The 12,858-nt window shown below is 40.6% G+C and overlaps 1 protein-coding gene across 1 annotated transcript in view; it reads right to left on the reverse strand.

Moving 5' to 3' along the window:
- Positions 1–643: 643 nt before the first annotated feature.
- cdkl5 (cyclin-dependent kinase-like 5) overlaps positions 644–12,858 on the reverse strand; it is a 36,962-nt gene continuing 24,747 nt past the window's right edge. The window contains exons 12-20 of the mRNA XM_039608768.1: positions 11,629–12,476; positions 11,095–11,435; positions 9,689–9,790; positions 9,256–9,361; positions 8,903–9,038; positions 6,988–7,093; positions 6,422–6,583; positions 4,674–4,925; positions 644–3,256 (exon numbers count right to left, since the gene is read on the reverse strand). Of these exons, the coding sequence (XP_039464702.1) occupies positions 2,846–3,256; positions 4,674–4,925; positions 6,422–6,583; positions 6,988–7,093; positions 8,903–9,038; positions 9,256–9,361; positions 9,689–9,790; positions 11,095–11,435; positions 11,629–12,476 (2,464 nt within the window). The 3' untranslated portion in view covers positions 644–2,845. The remainder of the gene's footprint in view (positions 3,257–4,673; positions 4,926–6,421; positions 6,584–6,987; positions 7,094–8,902; positions 9,039–9,255; positions 9,362–9,688; positions 9,791–11,094; positions 11,436–11,628; positions 12,477–12,858) is intronic.

Genomic DNA, 12,858 nt, shown 5'->3' on the forward strand with positions numbered 1-12,858 from the left:
AAAGGTCAGAGTTCTTAGATTACATTCAGAATTTAGATAAAAAGCCTGAATTACTAAAATCAGAATTTTGAGAAAAAGTCAGAATTTAGATAAAAAGCCTGAATTGCTAAAATCAGAATTTTGAGAAAAACAAAAAAATCAGAATTTTGAAACTGAATTCAGATTTTTTAGGAGAATGTCAGAATTCTTAGATTAAAGCCAGACTTTTGAGAACAAGTCAGAAGTTTGAGAAAAATGTCTGGAAAAATGGTCAGAATTGTGCAACTGGAGTCAGATTTTTGAGGAAAAGGTCAGAATTCTGAGATAAAGCCTGAATTGCTAAAGTCAGACTTTTGAGAAAAAGAAATTTGGAAAAAAAAAGTCAGAATTTTGCAACTGGAGTCAGATTTTTGAGAAAAAGTCAGAATTCTGAGATAAAGCCTGAAATGCTAAAGTCAGACTTTTGAGAAAAAGAAATTTTGAAAAAAAAAGTCAGAATTGTGCAACTGAAGTCAGATTTTTGAGGAAAAGGTCAGAGTTCTTAGATTACATTCAGAATTTAGATAAAAAGCCTGAATTGCTAAAATCAGAATTTTGAGAAAAAGTCAGAATTTAGATAAAAAGCCTGAATTGCTAAAATCAGAATTTTGAGAAAAACAAAAAAATCAGAATTTTGCAACTGAATTCAGATTTTTTAGGAGAATGTCAGAATTCTTAGATTAAAGCCAGACTTTTGAGAACAAGTCAGAAGTTTGAGAAAAATGTCTGGAAAAATGGTCAGAATTGTGCAACTGAAGTCAGATTTTTGAGGAAAAGGTCAGAATTCTGAGATAAAGCCTGAATTGCTAAAGTCAGACTTTTGAGAAAAAGAAATTTGGAAAAAAAAAGTCAGAATTTTGCAACTGGAGTCAGATTTTTGAGAAAAAGTCAGAATTCTCAAATTAAAATCAGAATTCTGAGAATAACGTAACGAGACTGTTCCCCCCCCCCTCCAGTGGCCTTAATACTGTTCTATACTAAGGAGGACAGAATGAAGAATAATGGAAATACTGGGGAAAAACAATGCTGTATGCTTCCCCTAGGCCACAATATGTTTTTCATTCTACACACCTCAGCTTTACATTGCCCACAGATCAGAAGACAATTAGTAAATGCTTTAATGAACAATCAAGTTAAGTAAAATCATCCCTGATTATGACTGTTAATGTTAATAGTAATGCAAGTTGGAAAATCAAATTCAGATTTACAAAAGGCTTTTACAAAAATCTTGATAACACAAGCTTTTAAAATGCACACAGGAAATGTAAACACATATTATAGGATAAGTCTGGTGTTATTTCATATAATTCATGACGTCAGCAAAGTCCTATGAAAAGCCCACACCCAGCCAGTGGGGGAATGTAAGTAACCACATTCACTCAAGTACTGTACTTACTATATTAAAATGAGCACACTCTCTACTTTAGTAAATAACAAATTTCCTAACATGAATTAAAATGAATCTAAAGATGTTTAGAGCACATACACCCCACTTTGGCTCCACAGACAATGCATTTGGAATTTCTGACAAAATAAATAAATAAATAAAGATAAAGTATTACCAGACTTATCCTTTAAGATCTTAAAGGTTGCAGGTGAGGTATGCCTTTTTGCAGAGAGCTTCCCTGCCGTCTCAAAACACTTTAAATTTTCAATGTCATGTTAGGTAAACCTCCCTCACTACAGCTGCGTGGTGATGTGGGCGAATATGCCCGTTGAATGGTTTTTAAGGCTGTGGACAAAACCAACATGGCAGCAACAAGATGCTGGAAAGCCGTTTGTCACTAAACGAACTGAGGAACTGAAAAATGGGCAAATTTGAAAACTGCGACAATGGGAATGTAAGATAAAATGACCTGACAATTACAATATGTGAAGCACAGAGCCTAACAGTCTCACTCTGGCTGTTCTGCTACCAAACCCTGCTAACAAATAGCCCAACTTTTCACAAAACGTCAAAACTGATGTCATGAGGGTGATGGGCAGATTTGCACTATTTGTAATATCAGATATTTTATATATTTGTCAGTATTTCTTTTTACATTTTGATGAAACAATCAGAAAAAAAGGGTAAAAACAACATAACATGATAATCTGCTAATAACATATCAAATCAAACAAACAAAAAAAAAGACATTCACTATTATTAAATATTCCTTGTGACATATTGTATTATCAACACATAAATATCTATGCATTTCTTTGTGTCGAAACTAAAGCTCTTGCAATTACACATTTAATTCTATATTACCTTATAATATTCCCATATAACCTACATACTGTGTCATTTATAGCTTATATCCTTGAATTTAAAACAAATAAATATTTCATAAATAATGTTAATATAAATCATTTTTTATGTTCTTATCAAATATCAGAGCTTGAAAAACATTTGAGTTTATTGGCCACTGCTATGACAGCGGCTGTCTAATGTGTTGCAGTAGCGTCCTGTGAGCAGAAGATGGCAGCAAAGAGGCCACATGGGCAGTGTCTCCTTGACAGGGATGATCAGCTTATTCTGATGTAACCTTGTAAGTAGAGACAGACAATAATGTAGAGCTGATACAGTACTGGCATCTCAAGAAAGGATGGGCCCTTCCCTATCTTCGCTTCCCTAAACCACACTGTCCCAGGTGTTTGGCCGGTCAACGTCTAGTCTTTTAGATTTCAGAGGCATGAGCATCGACAGATTACTACATTTCTGAATTAGGACTTGATCCAGTGAAATAGGCTCTTGTGTAGACCCTTACTGCAGTACCACGATGTCTGCATTCTGGCAGGTGCTTCCGGGATGGAGCTGCATCGGAGGTGGTGTGGTTGAGAGGTTTTAGAGGGCGGTCTCCTTCAGGTCGTTGAGGTTTGGCATCCTGGTGCGGGAGGCTCGGGTAAAAGTGGGTCCATTCTGACCCGGTTTGATGCCCAGCTGTTCGGGGGTGAACTGAGCGCCCTCTGCCCGCTGTAAAGCAGATACGTGCCAGCTGGACTCTATCTGTCCCGGCAGGGGGTAGCTGGCCTTGCGGCTCTTAGCCTGGGCGGAGCTGCTCACCCCAGTGTGCCCCCTGCTGTCGGCATGACCTCGACCCTCGGGGTAGCCTGCTTTGGAGGAGGGCTGAGGAGGGTTGGGCATGGGGGCTTGGAAGCGCAGGTCTTGAGGAGGAGGAGGAGGGGGAGCCTGTCCTTGATTTGAGGAAGAAGGGGAGAGGTGAAGGAGCCTACGTAGTGACTTGAGTGGTTGGCTCTGGCAGGGGGGGAAAGAGACACCACTGATGAATTATCTTAAAAAATAAGACTAGTTTTGTTATTGTTTACAAATCCCATGACCAAGCCCAACAGTGTGTCACATGTGCTGAGGACAAGTGACAGTAGTGCAGGTAACTGTCTTTTGAATTCACATTGGCTCAGGGATGCTATCCACAGGTAGCTGTCTTGCCTAAACTGTGCATTTCGAGTAGTGAGCATGGACCCGAGGAGGACTATCTCCTGCTGAGTGCCACATGAAAGAAAGGTCAACTTCAGACAATACCCTGACCTGATTCTCCTGACATTGTCTGGAGTTGATGGGTGAAAACGATGTTTTCTGTCTGTCGAGTACTAAAGCCAGTCTCACACACTGTTGGGAGAATCTAGGTCAGTCTCACATGCACCATACGGCAGGAGATAGTCTTTCCCAGCAACATTACCAGCTATATTCTGAAATTAAACAGTTGCTTTAATAGTAAATAGCTGGCAGGATAAAACTGATTTTAATACCAGACATTTGTGTTTTATTATATATCTTTGTTAGGTAGGGTGACCAGATCCCAAAAGCTAACTGTGGGTCAAACAGTATGTTTATGTGGGACAAGGGAGGATATGCTACTAATGTTTCGGTTACTTTGATTTTAATTAGTGGCTTGTGAAGAACAAATTGTAAACTGTAACATTTTAGGTCCTATTCTAAAGAAATGCAATAAAATAAGATTCAAGCTTAAGGTTTGATTTTGTTGAATAGTGTTCTTTCACTCATTTATTCCCTTTCTCTTCCAATAACATTTAAACCTTAATGGTTATTCCAGCTGCTGTTCTCCCTGCTAATCATTGTTGGGTTTGAGTAAACCACTTGCTTCTTTTGAGACTAATACGTGTTGACTCCACTAAATCAGAATGTGGGGCATTGTCTCACTATGTGGGTTGGGGGAACGGGGGATAAAACACTGTGCTGTCCTACATAAAGTGGGACACCTGGGCGCCCTACTGCTGGGTAATGTCTGGAAAAGTTCAGGTCTACACTGCATGTGTGGAAATAGCTTCCTCCTTTGTTCTCCTAAAAGCATGAAAGTAATTGTAGGAATAATGCGGGAATGGCATTAATACTAAATGTGCTTAATTCTTAAGGAGTTTTAATAAAAACCTTTGACCTTTTGTAGATTATACAGTTTTCCTTTCTCTGGGCCTTGAGTCTTGGGAGCTTTATTGTGACACTTTTTATGAGCACGGCGCTGTATATCCTAGTTTCGTGACTTCAATGATATAAATTTATAGGAAAACTTAAGTATGTATGACAAGATAAAGTATTGTTCTTTTTAAAAATCTAATTAAAAAAAATCTGATGAAAGACTCAAACTGGGTTGTGATCTGCAGATAAATCTAAACTGAAGATTAAAGTAGGCACATACCTGAGAGTGTGAGTCCACTTGTTTGTCCGGCCAGTCATTGACTCTCTCTCTCTCCCTCCCTCTCTCCCTCTCTCTCTCCCTTTCTCTCTCTCGTTCTCGCTCCCGTTCCCTCTCCCGGTCTCTGTCCCGGCTCTGTTCCCGGTCTCGATCTCTGTCTCGGGATCGCTCACGGTTTTTCCGCCGGCTGCTGTGGTGAGAGGACGACTTGGAGCTCCTCTGCAGGGACAAGTGATCCTGTCCATTCCCGGGAACCTGACGTTCCAGAAATAGAAATATGGAAGTGTTATTTTTAATCCAAAACAAATACATAAAAATGATGATCGCACATCTCACTAAAATCCCGGTGAGGACCTTCATGCACTGCTCTGGCAGAAACATACATAAGACAAGAAAGTGGCGATGATGATTGTCTTATGAAAAAATGCTTCACTCTCTCTCCTCTGGTGTCTGAGTGTGTTTAGATAAGCTTTAATATACACTGGAGATGCAACTAATAATTAATTTCATCACTGGGTAGCTTGATAGTTGGTCATTTGTTTGCTTAAAAGGTCAAAAAGAAAAATGATACAAACCAGTGACAAACAGTAAATTCTTACTGTTGTTAAAATAAATCTAGTAAATCTTTGGCCTTTTTTCTTTTCGCTTCATACACAATTATTCAGCTTCATGGCTACATAAGAACTACTTAAAGTGTACTTCTTTTTCTTATTCCACTTCTGTATTTTTTGGACTATATAAGGAGTAGTTTTGTACTGTTACTTCAAAATATTTTATTGTATATTGTATGTTGTATACTTGTGCAGCCCTTCTATTCATCCACTGTCTGAAACAATCTGTTTTAGCGCCTCCTTCTTTAACTCTGACTCAGTTTAATACAACTTTCATCTGATTGGTCGCCCTTTAGAAACAGAAAGTCTAAAAAAAAATATATGGGTGGGGCTACTGTGCTTACGGCCAGATCTGTCTAGCTGAGTTGACCATGCTAAGAAGAACAGATCAAAGAATGAAAAAAAAACTGCCTATAAATATTTATATAGAGAAGTTTAGCCTACGTTTTTGCCTCATAGGGATTATTTGCACATAGTAGCGTCATTATCAGAAAATGTAACCAGGTGCACTACAAGTAAAGAAAAGGAAATAAGGAAAAGCATAACCAGCTCCCTTTAGGAAGTGCTAATAAGTTGAATTATCTGCCATTTTCCCTGTTTCCAGCCTTGCTAAGCTAGCTAGTTAGCCTAATCTAGCTCTCAGAAAGGAGCTAAATGAGCACATTTTATGAAATAACTATTCATGATTTCAGTATTATTACACAACATAGCAAAGAGACCAGTAATTTCTACAGCAGGAGTGTGTGTTCATGTGCTGAACATGTTCATGACCCTCTCATGATAAAATGATGCCTTACACTGGCCTGACAAACAGCACACTGCACGTTGAAATGTCTCACGATGCAATGTGAGTGCAACGTGACTGCATTTGACAAGCGTTATAGCAAGACAAAATGGATGTGAAAACAGCGTGCAGCATTAAATATATATATATATATATATATATATATATATATATATATATATATATATAGATATATATATATATATATGTGTGTGTGTGTGTGTGTGTGTGTTTGAAATCCTTTCAGCAAAAAATATTCTTTAGCCAATCGATCAGTCTGAGAGGATTTCAAACTGGGTCATTCCAGTGAGTGCAAAATAAGTCAACATGCAGCCACAGCGTCGGGGTTAGATTACTGGTGAGGCAGGGTAGGGCGCGGCAGGCTGGTGTTGTACCATAGGCGAGGCGACTACAGGTAGGACTTTGACAGCTGAGTTGTGCTTTAAGCTATTCTTAGAGCTAAAGAGGGGGAAAAGGCTTTTCTTGATGCTGGGATTCCTCCCGTCCTCCATGTCGGTCTGTGGAGCAGAAGATGCACAGCCACAACTCTAAACACAAATCTCTGACATCCAAGAGAAGAACAACTGCAGAGGAGGAGGAATATGTGATAAACAGGAAGCAAAAAAGAGACGGTGGAACTTCAGAGCAACTTTTGCTTTAAGATGTACTCAATAATTTTAAGAGCTTTCTAATAAATTTGAATTTCCCTTTAATCTTACAAGATGTCAGTGTTAAGCTCATATGAAACATTTATGCAAGAAAATATGGACACTGCAGATTCTGCCTTACAATCAGTACGTGCTAAACTCAAAAGGTGCACAGCACATGAAACCAAAATACAAATATTTGATTTGAAAAACCAGGTGAAAAGAATAATCTTATTAATAAAAAGTCATTACTAATAAGTCATTAATAATCTTACTATTTGTGACTTCTTCTTTTTCTTTTTAATGGCTCTGAAGAAGCCTTGCTTTTCCTTCTCTTTGGCAGGCTCTGGAGGATTCATGACCATTGCTTCTGCAGTAGTCCTGCATGGCAAATGTGGAAACGTTTCATATAACTTGGATTATAACATGCCTGGGAGCAAACAAAATACATAATACAGTAATACATAGAAACCATACACTATGAAACAACACATGGAGCACAGTAAAGGAGTCTAACTTAATAATCCTCACGATTTTCAATTTCAAACCAGCTGCATGTAAACAAGGAAACACTTAATCAAATTATGCTTTGAAACAGAAAATCTAAAAAAAAAAAACATGTTGTAGTAACGAATCTAAATAAAAAAGTCATTATGTAAAAAACAATATACTCTTTCTGAGGAACTCAGGCTTCTTCTGTAGCCACTGCCACCACAAACAGCCCACTTGAAGAATAAACAAAGCAAAACCCAGTTTTGTGATTTTGGTCCATGTTGACATGATAGCATCACAGGTTCATTGGTTGCACATCCATTATACATCCCAAACACGCTCTATTGGACTGAGATCTGGTCACTGTGGAGGCCATTTAAGTACAATGAACTCAGTCTCATATTCAAGAAACCAGTTTGTGATTTTTTGAGCTTTGTGACATGGCACATTACCCTGCTGGAAGTAGCCATCAGAAGATGAGTACACTGTGGTCATAAAGGGATGGAAATGGTCTGCTCAGATAGGCTGTGGCATTTGAACAATGCTTAGTTGAGGGTAATAAGGGTCCCAGAGGGTCCCAAGAAAATATCTCTATACCAATACACCAGTATGAGCAGCCATAACCATTGACAGGCAGGATGGAGCCACGCTTTCATCTTTTTATGCCAAAGTTTGACCCTAAAATCCGAATGTTGCAGCAGAAACTAAGACTCATCAAACCAGGCAGTGTTTTCCACTTTTCAACTGTAAGGCTATGAAAACTGTAGCATCAGTTTCCTGTTCTTAGCTGGCAGGAGTGGCACTGCCTCTCCTGTGTGGTCTTCTGCTTCTGTAGTCCATCTGCTTCAACGTTCAGGTATGCTCTTCTGCATGCCATGGGTGTAATGCGTGTTTTTTTAATTTACTGTTGCTTTCCAATAAGCTTGAAGCTGTTTGACCTCTTACACGAATAAGGCTCTTTCACCCAGAGAACTGCTGCTCACTGGATATTTTCTCTTTTTTGGATCTATGTAAACCCTTAAGATGACTGTGTGGGAAAATCAGAGTAGATCAGCAGTTTCTGAAATGCTCAAAAAACAACCATACCACATTCAACGTTACTTAAATCATCTTTTTTCCTCACTTTGATGCTCAGTTTGAACTTAAGCAGATCATATCTACATGCCTAAATTCACTAAAGTGCTATGTGATTGGCTGATTTTATGTTTGTATTAATGAGCAGCTAAACAGAGTGACTGGTAAGTGTATATAGAACACCTGCAAGTGCAAATTTTAATAGTGAATTAGTTATCTTAAAAAAACAAATCAATAAATGTGACAATCTCATGGAATAACCCATCATATATATAAAGAGTTTATATGTATTCAGTGCAGCAGCACAGAGTCTGAACAATAGAAATTAACTGGTGTTAATGACACACTGTCACGTGACAGCCAGAAAAAAAAAGTCAGACACTTTAACAGCAGGGATGATGTTCAGATCGGGGAAGGAAACTATAAAGAAGAAAAAACCAAACCAAAACATCTTCATCCATAAATGTCCTGCACGTCTGACACACTGTGTGCTGGACGTGCACAATTCTAATAGCAGGCTTAACAATTTAAAAGTTGTTCATGTTTCTTTAATCCACTGTTGTTTCCACATTTACTGCACTGCTGCCTCAACATGCCACATAAAGACTACAAATGAACTCTCACCAGTCAAAAGCTGTCTGGCGTTTGGAGTGGTTGGCCATGGCAACAGGGTCTCCGGGTACAACGGGTACGACCGGCCCTCGACCCTGGCCGACGCCGTCGTGGAAAGAGGAGGAGTTATCTGGCCTGGGAGAAGGGACTGAGGAGAAACAACGAGAGGTGGAAATGACTGTTTTTGATCATTTAAATATGATGAATGTGTGATGTTTGGGGAATTACTGCCTGATAAAATCATGAATAGAAACATATGTGATAACTGTGACATGCCAAAGATTGCTCCAGCCCATGCCTCAAAGAAATAATAAACAAAAGAAAGAGGAACCTTACAGGTTTTACTGTTATTTCTTGCTCCTTACCTCGATAAAAGCTCCCTACTCTCCGAGGCATAGACTCAGTGAAGATCATCCGGTTCTCCTTGGAGGAAGCTCCGTCCTCAACATGAGGGTCGTGGTACATGCCAACCTAAAGAGCACACACATGAAGCAGACCCACGAACACACACAGGGAAACAGGGACACACAAATTTTTTTCAGCATTTTTATCGTTTTGAGCGATATTCCTGTTTAATCTCACTTCATCCCTTATTATTAGCTATCGCAGTCTTTTCTGGCTCACAACACAAACATTCAGGACATCTTAGCGCTTTTCAGTGAGGCTACATTTATACCAGCGACAACGTGCGGTGAAGCTGTTGGCTTAAGTAGGAACAAAACAAGAAAAGCAGTCAGAAGAGCTACTCTCTGTGTTTGCTGAACTGGCTGGAGACAGGGAGGAGTCGGGGGGTCGGACCTCGTTTTTAGAGCGCTGTGTAAGAAAAGCAGCAGTGTTGTCCCGCGTAGAGTCTTTGATGGGGGCACAAGGGTGGCTCATGTCTTTAGGGGACTGCTCACTCTGTTGAGAAGACGGACAGTTGCAGGTCAAAGCAGACTGGAGAAGCAGCATGAAGCAGTGGCAATGATAATGCGAGACTGTGACACTTCCTACACACACACGCACATCACATCATGAAACACCCATACTCGCAAACACACACACGCAGACAGACAGTCAGTGCACATAACAAAGGAACATTTCACCCTTTGTTCCGCTTCCATTGTTTAATATCTTCCGCGGATGAGCTTTCATACATTTCAGGAACTGTAATTTTGTCTCTGTGTGATTTTTCATCAACCTGCCTCATCCTCCATCATCTTTCTGTAACTTAGAACAATTCCAAGAAAACAGCCCCAGTTATTATTGCCTTCAGACAGGCTTTTAAACTGCAGACGCAGAGCTTTAGTGATCGTGTTTGGGAAACAGAAAAAGGTTTTCAAGCACTTACTGAAAAGTTAAAACATTGACGCTGCACCACCTCCCATTATCTCACGAGAAATTAAGTTAAAATGTCAAAGTCTTTTATGAATGAGCAACACCTCACCTGCCTTTTCTGCTGACCTTAGTGCTTTCCAATCATCGTCAACATCCCTTTAAAATTTTTTTTGATGCATCATTTATGCATTATTGTACCACTATTGCTGTGGAGGTTGAAATTTTGTGTGTTTTGGGCAATTTTACTTGTGTTTATGACTTATTTCTACTGTGCATGAGTAAGCGGCAGCCTGTTAGGAAACACCAAAAAACAGTTCCTCGAATGGCCACTTGGATCGGACTCCAAAAGTGAGTCAACCCCCACAGAGGCTCCTATTAAATGCCCAGGTTTACAGCAGGAATAAGCATGTTGACAGTCTGACACAAAGCTCTTTTGAAATATACGTATGGCTTATTTACTGTCCCTTCTTGACAAACATATCGGGGTGAATAGTTCTTGCACTTTACCCATTTTAGTGTTATCAAAGCTTAGTGTCTGAAAGGTGCTTTCTGAACTAATTCATGTCATTGAAATGCACAATTTGACCTTGTTTGTGGTTTGCTGTTTAATTAATTGTACTAGCATTAGGACAAATGGGTTTAAAAGTGGGGCAAATAGCAATTTTATTTCTTTTTAATTTTGGAGGACTCTGGACTGGGTCGTTAAAATGTGGAGAGATCCTGGTCAGATGTTTTTGGCATAAAGAATATGTTTAGAAGTGTGTGGGGAAGTACAAAAACTGCTGTCACCATTCAACATAATGCACCCTAATTTAAGCTTTTCATTGTGTGTCTGTTGCTATTTTAGACTCAATCCCGCCACGTTCGAGGCACTTTCTGCCACTAACCCTCGTCATGTCGTCCGTGCAGTCCTCCCTCGAAGAACTCACTGAGTGTCCAGTGAGGGTGGTCCTGTGCTGCAGCTGTGGGGAGAGGAGCTGCAGGCTACTGGCTCGCGTTGGTATCGCCTGCCCTGGGGGAGGCAAGCCGGCCATCGCCGTCTCCACTCCGTGTGGTCGGTGGCGTTCCCTTCTCACATACATGGAGTGGCGCTGTGGCCGCTGCTGAGAGGAGAAAGGCGAGGTATAGCCGAGGCCGTAATGATAAGACTCGTGAGGGGAAGGCAGAGTGTGAGTGGAGGGCATCCCAGGTCCTCCTGGGTCCAAGAGCTCTGGAGCACCAGCGTCCTCTAGAGATGAGAAAAGAAGTCAAAGTTAGCAGAGCGATAAGAAGTGTTCTACTATTTAACTGTCCAAACTAATTTAAGTCATCAGGCTAATCTTTTTTAATTTCCTTGTTTGTTTGTTTTGATGATGTGTTTTGTTTTTGTTTTTTAATAAAGCTTTTAAAGTGTAAAATGAATTGACTCTAATCAAACCTACCTGGCACTAAAGATTTATGTCTGGATTTGTGCCTGGATGAAGAGTCCAGCGTGCTGCTCTCCATGCGGGCATTGCCGCTGCTACGAGAGGCGGGGCTGTGTCCAGATCGATCACTGTGTCGAGTAGAGGGGCTGCCAGGAGGCCCAGAAGGACCTGAAGGGGTGTTGAGGTCTAAACAGCTGGCAGGGAAGAAGCGGGCACTGGGTCCCACCCCAGCTGTTGTGTTAGAGTTTGGGTCATCCGGGTGGAGTCGGCCGTCGCTGAGATTCCCCACAGATTTGGCATCGCTCAGCCCGCTGTGGCTCTTGGACAGACTGAGATAAGACGCTGAGCTCTTAGAGGATGAGGACATGGATCCGTGGGCAGAGTCGGCCATACTGTGGGCATGTCGGCTGTGTTGTTTTTCTGCCCCAGACTGTAGGGTGTTAGTTTTGTTTTCCAGGAAAGTGTGTCGACTGACCTGCTGCTGCTGCTGCTGCTGCTGCTGTTGCTGCTGAGAGCGAGAGGAGCTGGGTTTGCCGTGGCCATACTTTACCCCATGTCCCTGGTCTGGCAACTTCGGGGAGGGTCCCAAGTTGAAATCAAACTCTGTTTTGCTTTTGGGTTCTTTGGGGCTGAGCAGGTGTGGCAGGTTGTTGTTAACCAGATCTTTGCTGGAGGAGATAGAACGATTAAGAGTCTGGGACATGTACTGGCCCTTGGGGTGCAGAGTCGGACTTAAACTGGACGGTGCCGGTTTGTTGCCGTTGAGAAAACTCTCATTCCCGAGGTGATGGAGGTCTCCGTGGCGAGGCAGGCTTGAACATTCTTTGCTATTGGAACGACGGCTTGAACTCTTAGTGTGACTCCTGTAGGAGCAGAGGGAGGGCCGTTTAGCATGGTGTTCTAATATTTCCTGCTGAAAACCATTCACAAGAAATAATCTTTTAAAAAAACACCATCTGGATATGACAGTCTATGTTTGTAAATTGGAAATAATCTCTTATACAAATATTACAACCATTTATTAAAGTGCTTGTGGAAGCATTTCCTATATGACATTAAGATAAAATAGCTGGTATTTTATATTAAATATTAAAAATTTTTTAAACAAAAACCCCCCAAATCTGTCCGGTTTCTAAGACCTTGATTCGTGGCTTATTAGTTTGATGTAGTTTCACAAGCCTTGATGATCCATCATTGCGAGGTGTATCTTGGTCAGAGAACTAAAAGTGTAACTTTCAAGCACCA

This window comes from Oreochromis aureus, linkage group 1 (assembly GCF_013358895.1).
Source record: "Oreochromis aureus strain Israel breed Guangdong linkage group 1, ZZ_aureus, whole genome shotgun sequence".
NCBI classification, from domain to species: domain Eukaryota; kingdom Metazoa; phylum Chordata; class Actinopteri; order Cichliformes; family Cichlidae; genus Oreochromis; species Oreochromis aureus.